The sequence below is a fragment of the Onychostruthus taczanowskii genome, unplaced genomic scaffold, assembly GCF_017590055.1.
Source record: "Onychostruthus taczanowskii isolate IOZ18803 unplaced genomic scaffold, ASM1759005v1 scaffold12, whole genome shotgun sequence".
NCBI classification, from domain to species: domain Eukaryota; kingdom Metazoa; phylum Chordata; class Aves; order Passeriformes; family Passeridae; genus Onychostruthus; species Onychostruthus taczanowskii.
The window spans coordinates 1,550,730-1,567,538 of record NW_024498351.1 but is presented as its reverse complement, the minus strand read 5'-3'; the positions used below and the strand labels follow the sequence as shown (position 1 = coordinate 1,567,538).

The 16,809-nt window shown below is 39.8% G+C and overlaps 1 protein-coding gene across 1 annotated transcript in view; it reads right to left on the bottom strand.

Annotated features, from left to right (window-relative positions):
- Positions 1 to 4,741: 4,741 nt before the first annotated feature.
- Positions 4,742 to 16,809, bottom strand: part of EGF (epidermal growth factor) — a 58,195-nt gene continuing 46,127 nt past the window's right edge. Inside the window, exons 22-25 of the mRNA XM_041395811.1 lie at positions 15,000 to 15,167; positions 11,988 to 12,090; positions 8,947 to 9,049; positions 4,742 to 7,514 (exon numbers count right to left, since the gene is read on the bottom strand). Coding sequence (XP_041251745.1) covers positions 7,288 to 7,514; positions 8,947 to 9,049; positions 11,988 to 12,090; positions 15,000 to 15,167 — 601 coding nt within the window. The 3' untranslated portion in view covers positions 4,742 to 7,287. The remainder of the gene's footprint in view (positions 7,515 to 8,946; positions 9,050 to 11,987; positions 12,091 to 14,999; positions 15,168 to 16,809) is intronic.

Sequence of the window (16,809 nt, the reverse complement as noted above, 5' to 3'; positions counted from 1 at the left end):
TTTTGCAGATGGGAAGCAGAGGAATACTACCCCTGTTACTAAGCCATCCAAATGTAAGGCTGAATGACCTGTAACAGAACAATAGTTGGTGAAAAAAAAGTAACAAAAACCAAACCAGAAGAAAAAATACATATTAAACTGGAAAAAGGTGAAATGTGAAATCTATCCCTTTTCTATAAACACATGTGGAAAGAATAACACCTAGCCTTTTTTATTCTTGGCTTCCCCCCACCACCTCCTTTACATTCCAAGAGAAGATCTGCCAACTTTTGGCCATATCCATTTCTGCGCTGCTGTTTGCCAGTATTAGTGCACTCCAGCACACATTCCTTCCTAAGACTTCAAACACGAGCCATTTGTTAGGTCCAGCTGTGAAGGACCCAGCTGCCCTTCCCTCTTGTGCTTGGAGCAAGCTGGGTGGTTCCCAGGCATGCACATCCTCCCAAGGCTGGCACGCCCGGGTTTGGCTGGGACCTCGACTGAAAGGGCTCCTGAGCCAGACTCCAGAGTGTCACTGGAGATCAGGAGACCTTGCACCAATACATCCAGGTGCTCCTAATGCTCCCTCTGTCCCTAAGGGCACACTGAGGCAAACATACCTGTGCTCTGCTTATTGAAGCTCCTCGTGCGGGCCTCCAGGACTTCTGTTCTGTAAAACATTTTGAAAATCTTATATCTGGATCTGCTTAGCATTGCATATATAAAAAAAGGGTGAATTCACCTCTGCACTACAGTTTAGCACAGTATTAAGATTTGAGTTGGACTCTAAGGCTCTAAACAAAGGGCTGAGTTTTTACCAAGAGAGATTAATTAACATAATTTAAAAAAAAATATATTGAGTAGGTTAGGTTGTACTGTACTCTCTCTTTGCACATAATAACGTGAGAGGGGGGTAAGATTCAAATCTCATGTAAAATGTGCCAACGCAACATTGCCAAAGCTGCATCCACTTCAAACAGGTTTTAGTCTGTCCCTGGAGAAGAAAGAAATACAAATCTCAACCAGCTTGATTCCAAGCATACTGACTTGAATGTTAGCTTTGTTTATAAGAGTAGCCCTTCTGTTGGAATTTCTTTCTGGGATTAAAAAAATGCCAACTATCATACCAAGAGCTATTGCAATATAGGCAGCAATTCTTGTGTCCTTCTTTCTCTCCCTCCCACCTTTATTTCTTCTAGTGGAGAGGAAGCTTGCAAGGACCTGCTGAGTTGTTTGCCTGATGTCATCCCTTGAGCAGTGGAGCGAGGAACAGAACCAAGAGCTCCTGAGTGCTCACAACCATCTCTAAGGCAGCAGCATCCTCAGCCACACAGCCCTGGATTTGCATTTTGAGGGAACATTATATGGGGTGCAGAAGAAGAGTAGTGAACCACTGGCTGGATGAAGACTTTTAAGTTTGGTTTATTTTTGCATTCAGCCACAAGACAAGACCCAGATCCAGCTGCCTCAGCATTTGGTAGTGTTCAGCTCTGGGGTCAAGATTGCCTCTCTGTTATGAAAGTGGGCTCAGAGTGTGTTTTGATGTACTTCCTACAATTCATACAGATTATTAAGTATGAGAAAAGAGAAAAGAACTACTATGATTACAACATATAACAAGCACTAGGGGGTGTTTTTTATATATATCTCTGTCTGCTGAAGGTGGTGTTTAGCACATTTCTGTGTTTGGGCCAACAAAACTCTCTTAGAGCTAAAAAAGCATTGTATAGTGATTAAAGACATTGACAACTCCCAAAAAAATGGACAGTTAATACCATGTTTAGGCTCTCATTTAAAAGATTTTGCAGAGAAGAGTGTTACTTAAAACTAACTGCTGCTGACCATTGGAGAAATGAGGAAAGATACTATAATCTTATGCAATCCCAGTTTTGGTCTGTTCCCTTGACCTGGATTAACCTTTTTCCTTTTATCTGTATTTTAATTCCAAACACCTCACTTAAATGCAACTGTATCCAGGTCTCAGCTAAAAGCTTTAATGAGCAACACTAAGGTCAGCGGAAATGTTTGAACTTTATTATTATTTCATACAAATGCTGTAGGGATCCCTGAATCTCCCACACTTATTTTGGTCTCCAGTGAGATGTTCAGCATCTGGCTGTACTAGTTTATTGATTTCTTTTTTTAAATGGTTGTCTTTCAAGAGCCATTTAAAATACATGTTTCTTCTTCTTAACATACTTGCAGACACACACACTGAACAAAGGCTGCATGGAACTGGGTCCAAATTTCTTTTGCAAAGAAGAAATAAAGAGCAAAATGGTCTTTATAATCTTAGTGTAAATATTTCTATTTCTTTCTTTAGTGAAGAAATTATAATTTTATACACAGCACACTTCCACTACTTTTACTACATTACGGTTAACTGCTGTTAATAGACTCATGAAATATCAACTGTGCATTATTTCAATTTATTGCATCGCAATCAAATGTATTATTTTGTGAAATCAATATTAACAAAGATCATGTCCATTTAAGTGTGCACACTGTTTTCCAGGTTGAATGTAGCACATAAAACTTGTTGTCTTTAATCAATAGGGACCCCAGAGCAGCTAATTGTTCTATAAATTATTAAGTATTCTTTTCATTTTCTGCATCCTACTAATATCTAGGGAACTTATTACTGGACCAAGACTCCAGCTGTTCTGTTTCCAGTATCTGCTCACACAAAAGTGAGTAATTCCCTTACATGGTGTCTTTTGACTTTCTTTTATAACCAATCCAAATTGGTATGGATAAAGACCACATGGGTGAGGTCAATATTGCAACGAGGATGGAAAACTGGCTGTCAGACAGGTACCAAAACCCACGTTAGGGGTAGCAAGGACAAGACTATCTGTGACCTGAAGCTGCAGCAATGTATGTGGTATAAAACTGGGTTCTTGGGAAGGTAACAGTGTCATGCTGCAGCGAGTGCGAGCAAAAACAGTTCTAGGACTCAGATGTTCTTAAAATTTCTCTTGGAGATGATATCCCAACTTCTTACCTGGAAAACAGACAACTGCCAGACTGCAGGGTCTTGATCTATGAAGTCTAGATATTCCTTTTAAGCTTTGGGCTAGCTTCAGCTTGCACCTAAAAGAATTGAAGAGCCACAACCATCCTCTCCAAAGAGGAAGTGGGCAAGGAGAAGATATTTTGGTTGTAGCACCTACAAATATTAACCTGGAGGAGGAAGAGGTGACAGTAGCCACAGACCCACTATAAAAGGACTTCTGCATCTTTACACATGATTACTGCAGCAGTTGCCTCAAAAATCAAGTTCCAAAGTCTTGGAGTTGTAGGATATTAAAGCTCCCTAGGTCTGGTTAGAAGGGACTAAGGCTTTCCACAGGTCTGAACCTAGTCCCCATCGGTACTGTCTGAATGTTAATCCCATGATGAATGGTCTTCACAAAGTCAGCTGGTTCTGGTCCACATCAAAACTGGCATTAAACAGCAGTCTCAATAAAAGATCAGAGAAACATAAGCGAAATTAGGCTATCATCCTTGGAGATTGTGTTTGGCGTGCATTCCTGGGCTCTGGGGGAGGCTTCTAATGCCACTAACTTTTTTCCTTTTCACATGCACAGAGATAAAGATGGCCAGTTATCAGAGAGTGAAGCAATAACACCAAGTGTGTCCTGAAGACTAATGGAGCTCTGTAGGCATCACCCTGAAGTAACATGAGATAAAACTACTCTCAATATGACAAAAACACTATATGTATTGAGAAGGCATAGGTTTCCCCTAATTAATCCAATTCTGAATAACTCTCCACTTTTTTCATATCATTTTTTTGGGGAGGGTGGGCAGAGGGTTGGGCGGAACGTTTTAATTCTGGAACAGATCAGCAAGATGAAAAATTCTTGCCTGAACAGATAAACCTCCTCAAACCTGCAAGGGACTGAAAAAGGGATGTAAAAGTAAATGTGTCATGCAGTTCTATGACTAGGACCCATTGCATCCTGTGTCCCTTACGAATGAGCATGAATCATTCCTCACTTGCTGACAATGAAAATATAGCTTTAGAGGATTGAAATGCTAATTCCTACAAAGTCAAGATTTGCTGAACTAAACAGAGTCACTTTGCTCTTTAAAATGACCTATGGTTTTCTCACTTTGGACTTGTCAATCTTATCACCCAATGTGTTTCTAAATTTCTCTTTTACAGCTTAATGTAACACAGGATCATTTCATTTTAAAAAGTCAGAGTATGCCAGTAGGATTTAAGATCAATACTAAGTTTGCTACATACACAGAAATTCTAATAATTTTAAAAAGCATATTTATTGAAGAAAGTTTAGCCAAAAAACTGAGCAACCTCCAGGATTCCACTATTTTACTTCAACAGACCTCCATGTAAAGCCTGAACAGAACATCTTGGCAACCAATTTGAAAACATATTCTGAAGTCATGGATAATATTCCCAGATGAATAAGTAGCAGCATTCCTAAGAGTCATTTAGATGTGAACAAAAAGGATTATATGGATTTTATCGGTTTATGGGAAGATATAAATAAAATATAAATGAAAGCTTGCCATATTCAAGGTGGGAGCAAGGTGTGAGCTGCAGCAGATAATCCTCATTAGTATAGATTCTCTAGATGGAGAACAAAAAACCCACAGCACCTGCATGTGCTGCACCAACACGTTATATACCATGGCTGTATGAAACCAGTGGAGCTTTCAGCTTGCCTGACAGGAGTCAACTGAAACCAGAATTGTGCACTCTCATCTCTTAAAACAAGAGGGACACCAGGAATTTTGTCTGGTATTTTTTAAATTTTATTTTATAAATCAATAACTTTATGAACATACAAATAAACCAAATATATTATATTTGTATTGAAATATCATTTCAAGTTTTTACACTAAAGATTATTTTGAGTTTAGAGCTGAGTTTAGGAAACATTTAAAACTCCAAACACTCTAATTACAAAAACATATCAGCTTGGTTTCCCTATCTTATTCTGTCGAATACTATCGAATTTAAAGTTAGATCCTTGGAAGGAAAGCAAAGTAAACAAAACAAAACAAAACAAAAAAAAAAACAGGATAGAATAGCAAACTAATTTTTAAGTAGTCTGAAACATCTTTATTCAGGCAAGATTCAAAGTTACAGATCTTTATTCCTTTTGGTTGGGGAAGCTTCCAATGAAATGTTGACTGTCATTTGACACAACACTTGCATTTTAAGCACACAAACATACTTCACCAGAGAAACTCAAAGTGCAGGGATCAAAGTCTTTTTGCTGGGTATCTCTCATGGGAACAAAATGCATTTTTGAACTGGGGCCTTTAGACCTGGACTCTCTTCACATTAAAATAGAGAAGATCAGTAACTGAAAGACCAGGGAATCCAAGCTAGATGCTTTGAACAATGTTAGTGAAATTAAACAATACCAAACTTAAAATCAAATCTATCAAATCCTAATGATCCAACACAGTTGTTGCCTGCTCCTGAACACAGTTTAGTATGCCAACACCTCTCAACCATTTCTCTTTCTGTGGAAATACCCTTGCTACCATTCACACATGTGAATGGGTCTTCACTGCTGGTAGTTCCAACTCAGCTTTGGAAATGAGTATTTTACAAGTTTGTTCTGAATCCAGAATTGATGTGGTTAGAAAACAGACTCAAAAATTCAAAATCACTTTAGAAGTTAAATAATTGATGACCCTCTACAAAATCAGGACTCAGTGTCATTACTGTTTCAACAACATGAAACAAAACTGACTTCACAAAGTTACTCCAGTGTATAACTAGTTTGGATAAGAGGTAAGAGCCTTTCATTACTCTTTCCCTTATTGGCCTACAGAACTGGTAAAAAAAAAAAAAAAAGAAATACAACATTCCATACCTTTCTGGCAGGACTCAAAAGGAACCCAGAAAAGCAGAATAGTAAACACAGAAATTAGTAATATTTTCCACTATCCTTCATCTTATGAATTACAAGGAACATTAGTGGTGGGCATCATAGCAAAGTTTAAAGGTTACAACAGCAGGCTTCAAAAACAGAGGACTGAGAGATCCCCCACAAATAATAAAATCACTATTAGTAATTCAGCTGATGTTCAGGTATCTTCCAAAACGTTCTGCAAACAGCCTTAGGAAGTCAAGACAAGTCGGTGAAAATCACTTGATATCACTGAATGTTCTGGGTTGGAAGGGACCCACAGGATCATCAAGTCCAACTCTGAAGTGAAAGGCCTGTACAGAGACTGAACCCACAACCTTGGTGTTACCAGCGCCAGGCTCTCACCTGCTGACCCCAGCTCTGCATACTACAGAGCTTTACAAGAGAGTAGATAACCTGAAAGGCGATAGGAATCCAGAAAAATTGGTTCAGTTTTCCAGTGGTTCCCTCAGATTCAACAGGCAGTTGAGTGGAAGTCAGTCGAAACTGAGGTGGCTTTTTTGTGGTTTTGTCTCACTCCTCCTGTTCTTCTGGAACAGCAATTGGCTGGACTTCTGTCCTCACACTGAGTCCTATATAATGGACCAGGTTTTGGTGCCAGGCACCAAAAAGACAAGGTGCTCCACTCTGTAAGACAAGGACAGCTCCAGCACATGCCTCTCTGCAGGGCTGAAGACAGACACAAACCCACTTCCTCAGCCCAGAAATAATCCTGTTATGCTCTGAAGGACAAGTGTAGGCTGGGAGAAAAATGGAGGAATCACCTTTCCCCTCAAATGCTGCCCATGATTAATAACATGTGCCTCCAGTACACAAAACCTGAGTAATTCAAGATCCTATTCGGTGCTTGCTAGACACAAGAACATCTCAGGTGGAATCCAAGAAGTTGGACTGGTTTTCAGCAGCACTGGGGAGAGGCATATAGTGTCCATAAAATCTTTTCATAGTAAGATTATTTTGAACTAATTTTTATGCATTATCCTCCATTCCTGTTTCTCTGCAGCTGTCCTTGTGTTCCATTTTCTAGGCAGTTTCTAAACTCTGTGTGTGTAAAGATCACTACTTGCAACAAGGTCCCTTAGAAAATACTTATCACTGATTAATCACCCACTTGACTCTCTTCCTGCCAGTGACCTTTCAGCAGGCAGCTAATGAAGTCAGCAGCAGTGATACTTATAGAGTACTCATTGCCAACACGTTGCTCACAGTAGTTCTTCCAAGCAGGGATGACAGGGAAGGAGTGGCCAGGACTTCTCTGTTTTGTTCTGAATAATGGTGGGTTTTTTATAAAGCAGATTTTAATGAAAAAAAAAATGAGTGTTGCTTCAGTGTTTGTGAGTTCACATCCTTTGCTGACATCTTCCTTTTCCCATTCAAACACAGACTGCTTCTAGTCTGGCTGCATCAGCAAGCTGGCTGGGGCAAGATTGCAAGGCTCCCTTTCCGGCAGGGGATTGGGATGGATGCTCCAGGGAGCCTGGGAAGGGCACTTCACTGCTGTTGTGGACTGGCGCGATTTCTCATCAACAGGATGATGGCCTTTTTGGTGGCCTTGTTCTTTCTCCTCTTCTGCCAAAGTCTCTGCTGATTTATCACATGTTACAGGCTGTTCTTCCTCTGGAGAAAACAAATATGTGTTACTGAAAGCCATGTGAAAAGATTCACAGCAGCTCAGCTAAAAGAAATGTAGTGACAGCTTTGAGAGAAGAAAACTGTGAAAGAATGCACAGAATTAGGTTCAATACCCGACAAAAGAGCAAAAAAGCAGGCAAAGTCAAGAACTTCCTTCAAATTTTAAGAATTGGTTGTCCTAGGCTAGATTCATGGTTTTCTCTTTTAATACATAAGAGAGAAAGGCATGCCAAGACTACCTGCCTGGCAAAATTAAAGTCTCTGCTTCAAAGTTAAAAGATCTTAGAATTATTCATTGGCATGGCATAAGAACTTCCCTTAACATGGTAAAAAACAACACCAGATTATTTACTGATCTTGTTGTCTAAGAGGGTGAAACCACTTCTGCTAAAATTTTTATGAAAAAATCATACACCTGTCATGGGAAATTTCTGTTCCAATACCTGTATCTGATAAAGCTGTAAAAGAAAAGAGAGTCTCTTAATGGAAAACATCAATCTTCCTTTGCTGGACAGTAAGGTTCTACACATGTTCCCAATATTAGTGCATCAAGTAGTGTGAGGCACATTTTCTACTGATGAATAAAGTGACTTCTCAGTGTATGTCTAAGGACAGGACTGGCAATTTTGAAAATCTTGCAAGATGCCTGGATCTTTATATCCTCAAACATTTGTATTTGCATATTTCTAAGGAGCTGAGGCAAAGTGGCTTCTCTAGTAGCTTCTGCAATTAGGAAGTATATATGTTAAATAAAACAAATGTCTTAGGGAATTAGTCTTTCTCCATCAGTTCTCGCCATCTGAGCAATTAACAGATCCAGCTGCCCCTAAAAGGCAGTAGTTCCTAAAAGTCAGTGTGGTTCAGCTGGTAATTTGAGAGCCATGGTAGCCCATCCTATGCTTCTGTGCCACCTGCTGCCTTTGGACCAGTGATGGGAGGCACATCTCCTCCATTCATCTCATCTTTGTTTAAGCACCAAACACTGCCCGAGCAGTGAAACACCTTGTTTAACACAAAAAGCAGAGCTGCAGTTGCTGCCATAGACTCTTCACACCTTTCCAGTTACCCTGCCTGAATGTATAAGGACTGTCAAGGTGTTGATGTTCCATGGACATCCATTCCCCAACTGTATGATGGGCACAACTTCACCTGCAAAGCTCTGCAGGTCTATATTAATGCAAACATCCGATATTACTCTATCACAAGAATCCTCTGGCTTGTTCTGTGTGGAAGCACTGTTGTAGTGCAGTTTCTCATGATTAATCTGCAAAATATAGGACTGAATGGTCTCTTCACATCAATACAAACATGGGCTCTGCCAGAAATAAAATCTGGATTTCTCTGTGTCCTCTAGCAGCCACTGCTCCTGCTGGTACAAGGTGAGGAGAGATCTAATAAGGAAGGACATCCTACTCACCAGATTCTGAAGGAAAGACAGGATGAAGATCTGCTGTCTCACACTCAATTAGATCAACTGCTTTAGTCTCCAGAGGACTGTTACCCTCCTTAAAAACCGCAAACTGCAAATACATACAATATGCACAAAATATGCAGAGCCCAGATTAATAAAAAAACAAGCTGGTTTTCTGAAACCCAAGAGGCAAACTAAAAGGGCCACACACATCAACCACAGAACAGGGAAAATGGTCATCCTGGCTTCTGGAATGACCCCTCCCTCTGCAGGTAATTAAACATTTGAGTTGATGACAGCCCGAGCCTTTCTTTGGAAAGCGCACAGTCTCAGTTTAGCTAAGAACTACTCTCTTCCTTTGCAAATCAACATCACCAATGGCAAGGACAAAAGTTAATGAAAATCAATCCTCTCCATAGTACTGAGGACCATTTTAAAAGTATTAAAGATATCTGCAGGAATCTAGACATCAGGAAACTCTGTCAAACACAGGGAAGGAAGCAAGCCTCCTAGCTTCCTAGCTCTCAGCATCTCCTGCAGGATGTGGTTCCATCACGCCACAGTGACAGTGGAGGTCAGAAGATGAGACCCTCTGGGGTAACATGCTGAAAGAACCAGGGGGAAAACAGAAAAAATAGGGGCAGAGGAAAGCAATGTGAAGCACTATGATGAAATTGTACAGAGGGAAAGATGAAAAACCAGTAAAGGGGGGAGGTTTAAAGAGACAGGGAAGAAAACATCTGTAAATAAGATGTACCAAACAAAGCACTGCCAGATTCAGAAGACCAGGTGGATAACTGGTGGATTTAAGTGGATAGAATAGACATATAGCAAGTGCACCTATTTAGGCATCAGTTTATTTATGTAAAATCTGTACTCTTACAGCTGCTAAACCACATGTGACTGAACCCCGGCAGAGATTCAGCTGCACACAGTTCTGCAAAATATATTTGACTGTGCAAAGCAAAACAGTTGGTGGATGAAAAGTCTCAGAATAGCATCAAAATCCAGGCACATGCAGAAGTTTACCAAGGCTTACATATCAGTAGGACTAACCCAGCCTGGCTCATGGAACTCCAATATGAACGTAAAAACATATGCAGGCATGCACTCAGCTAATGTATCCTCAGCTAACTGCACCCTTGCCTGGCAGAAAAGATGTAAAGGGAAAAGTGAATGATGCTTGGTCAATTGGTAGGTATAGTTTCAGTGTCATGATACCTAACTTTTGATGTGTGTGATAGCACAAAATCTTGTTATCCTCTGCATCAACCCAGACAGGCAAGAACAAGCAAGTCTTTGCACTCTCTCTCAGCAGCCTCACAAATGAGCAGTGGCAGTGAGGACCACCAAATGTGAAATTCATGAGCTCCTTATAGTTACTGCATACACAAGATACAGTCCCAACATGAAATCCTTTGTTAAGATCATTAACATCGTGTAGCTCAATAGTACCCAAAAACCTTAGTAGTTGAGCAGCTATAGTTTTCTGTCCCTGATGTAGTATAATTTTTTTTAGTTTTATTTTTTTTTTTTTTTACATAAAAAAAACAATAATCTACTTGAAGTGAATAGTACAAATGGACAACTTCCCGCAGCTTTTTGGCAGCTCTAGATGTTCTAACCTGAGTGCATGCATGCATGAAGCTCTGGTGAGCTTAACAATCAATGGCTACATCAGCACAGAGAAAATCACATGCATGAAACCACAGCAATCGTTACTGAGTATGCACCAGTAATTAGCAAAGGGTCAGTGATTTCCTCTTCCAGTGTGCAACAAGCCATTGCAATAAATTATTGACGTATTCAATGTCTCCCGGTGCATAGTGAAATGTAACACAAATGTATAATAGATGTAAAAGCTTGATTTGTTTTTGTTGATTCAGTCCATTGCTTAGCTGTTTGGTTACCCTCTATTCAAGTAAAAGTGTCACTGGTGACCAGCATTAACTGCAGGGTCAGCAGAAGGTGGGCACAGAGCTGATGGGCTGCAGGCCTCACAGAGCACAACTCTCAGGCAGTGAACTGTCCCAACAAATATTTCTGCTTTTCTCAGCTTCAGGTATTTTACAAACTGTGGATTTTACTTCTGCTGTGAACAAATTATGGCATTGCCATGTCTCAGCTCATATGCTGCCCAATACCTGAAGGAAAGGTGCTGATAATTAAACGTGCGTAAGAAATGCAGCTCACCAGCTAAGGAACAACGTGCCACAACCAGGGTCAAGTCGACTCAGTACTACCAGCATATGTTTGACAGTGTGCTGCAGTGGCTACCATCACAGGTCCTGCCAGACACTCTCACTAAACCATTTGCAAGGCCGTTCTAAGAGTCTCAGACCGAGCACAGAAGCAGCCACAGATGCCAATTATGTCACTTGACAACTTCAAGTTCCAACTGCAATCACCCAGCAGTGTAATGTTATTCTAATGCCAGTCAGAACCAGATTCTTAAACCAGATTTTATAGGGCTAAACACAGCTTCAAAAACGACAACAGCCACAGGCCTGTACAACCAGACCGTGTCGGCATTTTTACCTACACCAGTGTAAAACTGGAACTTTATATATCCTACCAAGCTGCCTGATAAAATCTTGGTTGTTTTTCTTTACAAGGCAGCAGCTTCTAATACAAGACATTTAATTTCATCAAGCCTCAAAATAGAGTTCAACTTCTCATGTAGCACACACAATACTTGGCTTCCAAGAAGGCATTTTTACAGAGGGCATACTTTCCTGTGAAAATAACTGTGTGATATGCCATGTCATCACATTGCCATTTCCTTAATTTAGAACACAGTTCCCCAACTGTTGTGTTCAAAGCTAACAATAACACTGGCTAATGGTTGCAATACATCCAGGCAGCTGTGAACTTTGAGGGATAACAATGAGGTAAGATGAACTAGGGTTCACAGCAAAGCACTTGATGACTCTAGCAGTTATTTAATGTATTTAAGATGTGAATTATTTGATGGATAATCTCAAGTGGATCCCTAACACTCTTTGATCCTTCCTGATTCCCTCTCCACTCCACATTAATATGGTTACCAGAGAGTTGTTGCCAGTAGGTGTTACGCTCTCGTTGTCAGCGCGGCTGCTGGCAGCTCTTATCGCTTCTGCACAGAGATTCTTCTTATACAAATTCTGACTTCTGCAACAGAACAAAAGCTGAAGCCAATTATTTTGCTTTGAGAGGAACAGATGCTTTTTTCACACATTATTCTATCAGTATTCACAGAAGTACATCTATTTTGTTTTCCCTCACTGGTTTGTGTATTGCTACCCATTACCACATAGTGATTAAAACAAATAGCTTGTCAGAAAAAGAAGTCAGTAAGAAGTGTAGGAATGCTTGTTCCAATGTGCCATCTTGTAAAGGGTCATTCATTGGAATGAACAATAGGCCTCATAATTTTAACCAGACCCTTCCATTTTCTTACACTACTCTAATTATAATACGTTTATCTTACAAAGATTTGTTTCAGCCAATGCAATGAAGAGTATTTGTGGGTGAAGCTCAGAAATAAAAAGCTGGCTGTATTTTTGTACAGTGTTGGTAGCTACAATCATGAAAGTCACTTTTGTATTCATCTGTATCATTTATACAAAGCAACAGTTTCAGAAGTTACTATGAAATAAACAAACTGAAAGTCTCAAAAAGCTTTAATAAGCTCTTCCAGGAAAAATTCATGACCCACAGAATTGGCTTTGGGGGAAAAAGCTATGGGTACAATCTGGAGCCAGAAAAGGTATGAATAATCAGCTCTAAGAGGCTAGTTCCATAAATTCAAAGACAGTTATTTTTGCAGTTAAACAGCAATCACTTATAAGGCAGTATTAAAAGCACATATGGGCCTAAAGAAAAAAACCTATTTTACTTCTCTTGAGATCTAAATCAGTACATTTTAATTCACTTTACAAACACATTTTTGCCCTTCTAAGCATCAGCTAAAAAAATTCATGCTATAGTCTTCAAATTCTGGAAGTTTGAGTTTATATCATCCCTTTGCTTGATCTATTTTAAATAAAATTCAGTAGATATTTACCAATGAAAATTTGAATTTTCCTTTTATTTAGGAACTTTCCTTTTATTTCTACATAGCTTTTATATACTAACTGAGAAAGGTCACATGGCATAATTGCTCCCTTCATGAAAATACAGCATAAATAAATTTTGCTTTGTGTGGCCTTGGCCAACTGAGGTGGAGGAATTGTCGGTGTTGAATCTATGCTTCACGTTTGGCACTTTTTTTTTGTGGAAAAGAGTTGTTTCTTTTCTTTCCAAGAAAGATAAGAAACTTGGCATACTGTACAGTCAGACTGCATAAACCTAACATTTAGAATCACACAGTGCTCTTCAGCAGACAGCAGTCACTGAACAAACCAACAAAACACTGCAGCACACTCGGCCTTCGGTTCCCACATTTTCAAATTGGCAGGTGTAGACCTCCAGCTTCATTTCCTTCAATTAAAAGGAGATTGGCATCTCCTTTTTTGCAGAGGAAGGAACAGGACTATCAAAGACTTAATCAGTACATTTTGAAATTCAGTAGATTATCTGAAAAAGTGCAATTTCAGAGTCTGGGTCCCAGACTCCAGTTAAACAGGGATTTTAGATCCGCGGTTTAATTTTGATCTAGTTATACTAGTAATTGCTGCAGTTCAAACTCAGTCAAGTGTGTAATTGAAAACCTGTTGTTGTGGTAAATAGTTATATTGATCAAAAGCATTTGGCAAGAAATAAACATAAATCTGGGAGAAATTACAAAAGAGAGAGGAAGGGAAGAAATTTAATACTTTCATACCTTTAGACAAATCATATTCTATTTTTCATAAGACAACATATGAAATATATGAGAAATATAAGAATCTCACAATTTTTCTGTTCTTTATATATCCACTGATCAAAATCTGAACCCCAGGTTATGAGAAAAAAAACAGGCTGCTCTTAGCTTTAATTATGGACCCCTATCACTAATTAATAGAAAAACAGAAATGTTGCTGCTTCCTTACCCTTGTGGACTAAATATGCCAAGAACCATTAAAAAAGAATGAAAAATACTAGCTTGCATAGTTAACTTCTTTTGTAACTTAATTTTCGATGTCTAGGAGAATCTAATTTTAAAATTGACCTAAACCACAAACAAAAATCCTGCATTTAAATCAGCCTCTGAGAACAGCTGTCTGCCAAGGTCATGGCCAAAAGACTCCAGCTTAAATGCTTAATACTTTCCAGTCTAAGGGACACCGATGACATTTAATTTCACATCAGACTGAGTTCTTAAATAGTGGCCATTGGAATTCTTTTTGCCGCAGGAAGAATCCCAAATCTGCGCTATTCATTTCAGCCATGGAAAATGCCAGGGAGTACTTTTACAGCAGATGTGCTTAGACTCACTCCCCTGATTTTACTCTCTCTACTGCCAGGAGAACTGGTTCCATGTTCACTGCTGGAAGCATCACTCTGTACGTTTGCCTTGGGAAGGTTAGTAGGCAAAGAAATTTTCAGGTGGAATTCTACACTCAATGGGAAACAAAAGCCAACTCATCGAATAGCTGGCAGAGAAGAGCCAACCCCTACCATGAGAGTTTCTGACATCTAGAGCTGTGAAGGGAAAGGCAGGGAAGAAGTAAATGGCATGTTCCTGAGCTCTAATAAAGCCTGTTCTCTTCATGAGACGATGAGAGTTTTAGATATTTAGAGCTGTGAAGGGAAATGCAGAAAGAAGTAAATGGTATGTTCCTGAGCTCTAATAAAGCCTGTTCTCTTCATGAAACCATGAGAGTTTTAGACATTTAGAGCTGTGAAGGCAAATGCAGGGAAGAAGTAAATGGCATGTTCCTGAGCTCTAATAAGGTCTATTATTCTTTCCAGGCATGTTTGCTCACTAACACCAGTGTGAGTTCTGGGACATGCCAGAACTTTCTGTATTATTCACAGAACCAGTTACCAAATAGGAAAAGCACAGGAACCGCCACCAGCTGCGGCTCGCGTTCTCGTCCCCAAGCCCTTGGTGAAAGCAGCAGCAGCAGCAGCAGCAGCAGCAGCAGCAGCAGTACCTGCGGCAGTAGGCTGCCAGCCCGGCCAGCAGCAGCAGCAGCAGGGCCAGCCCGGCGGCTCCCGCGGTGATGGCGATGCTCCGCACCTTCGCCCGCCCGGCGCGCTGCTGCTCCCACCACTCCAGGTCGCTGAACTGGCAGCGCTCCCCCACGTAGCCCGTCACACAGCTGCCGGGGAAAGAGGGCACACGCTGCAGGGGTGGCAGGGCACGGGCACGCACCGCCACCTCCGGCGCCTCGCGTCCATTCACCACCGACCACCGCTGCAGAAACATCTGGCTCGCTTTAGCATGGGGGAGACAAAATCACTTTAAAGGTATGCGGTTGAAACCTGTAGAATCCAGTATTAAAAGGTATTAAAAGTCTCTATTTTTCTTTTTTTTTTTCTTCTTTTTTTCCCCACCCCCCTGTACCGCTATTAGGTATTGAATCGCCGATAGAATTGTACAGCGAGGTTGTCGCTACCAGATTCCTATGGGTTAAAAAGTAGGGAAAAAAGTTTCTCAAATCCTGTAAATCCTGCTGTGTGATTAGTGTTTCCCTAGGATTTTCCATTAAATTTCTTTCAGCAGCAAGCTTCCCTTTCTTTAAAGGAGGCAGGACTGACTCATATTTTCTGAGTGAGTTGATTAAGAAATAACATTTTAATCTGAATCTTTACTGTAAAATTCAAGATGAATGAAAGTGTTTAAAAAACCCATGCATAAGAAATATCTTCATTTAGAAATATCTTCAAAACTTAACTTTTAATATAAGCTTCCTCTGTAGCCAGTTTTTATTTGATTGCTTTTACCACTGTAAAACCCAACATAGAAATATCCTATCGATGAATGAAACCCTCAAATCAAAATTACTAGAAAGTGAGAAATACATCAAAAAATAATCTCAGCCTAGTTTTGCTACACAAGGCAAGACATAAAGAATAAATGGAAAAAATGAAAAGTCTGTTCAGTTCATAACAATCCTTCATCAATGTAGGCTCAACTCATCACAATTCTAATTCGTCTAATTTTACTCAAGTCCAAAAGCTAGTCAGATGAGAAAAAAGAAGCAGGATTTGACCTGCAGCAGCTTTTACCTAATGTCATGAAAACGTTATATTAGCATCCATTATTAAATCAGGCACAAGCACTCTCATTCTGTTAAAATTTAGAATGCGTGTGAGCTGGAAGGCAGAAAAAATGCTAATTTTTTAATGCTAAATTACAATGAATTTCAAACATGCAGGCAGATCTACTTTCTAGTGTATGATCTTTTATTAATTAAAATACAAATCACATTTGGTATGTTATTTTTGCTGGATAACATTTTTCCATTCCTTCTCTTCTGTAGTTAATAAATCAGAGCCTACATGAATGAATGCTGCCATCTAGTGAGGATTCAGTAGGGACAGAATCCAGCAACACCCACACACAAATCCCAACAGCATAGTTGCTCTTAAATTTTTTAACAGTTTCCACTTCCAAAATTGAAAAATATGTAGGTTTCAATTCTCATTATGCACGAGCACCTAACAAATAAAAGAAATGTGATCCAATTTGAAAGTTCTGCAGGTTTAGACACTTTGATTTTTGAGAGAAGAAACTTCTGAAGTGAAAATAGATAGTTTACTATGTCTCTAAAAGTTACACTAAAAATTCAAAACCAGCACCAGAGATGACCATGAGTCTGTCTCCCATAATGTCTTTGCCCAAGAGCTTTGCTGAGCTCAAGAGATCCACAGCACAAAGCATCGACTTCATTCCCGTATATGCACATGAGACACATTCCTTTCATATTCTTATGGGTACAGAGGGCTGTAGGCAGGGGA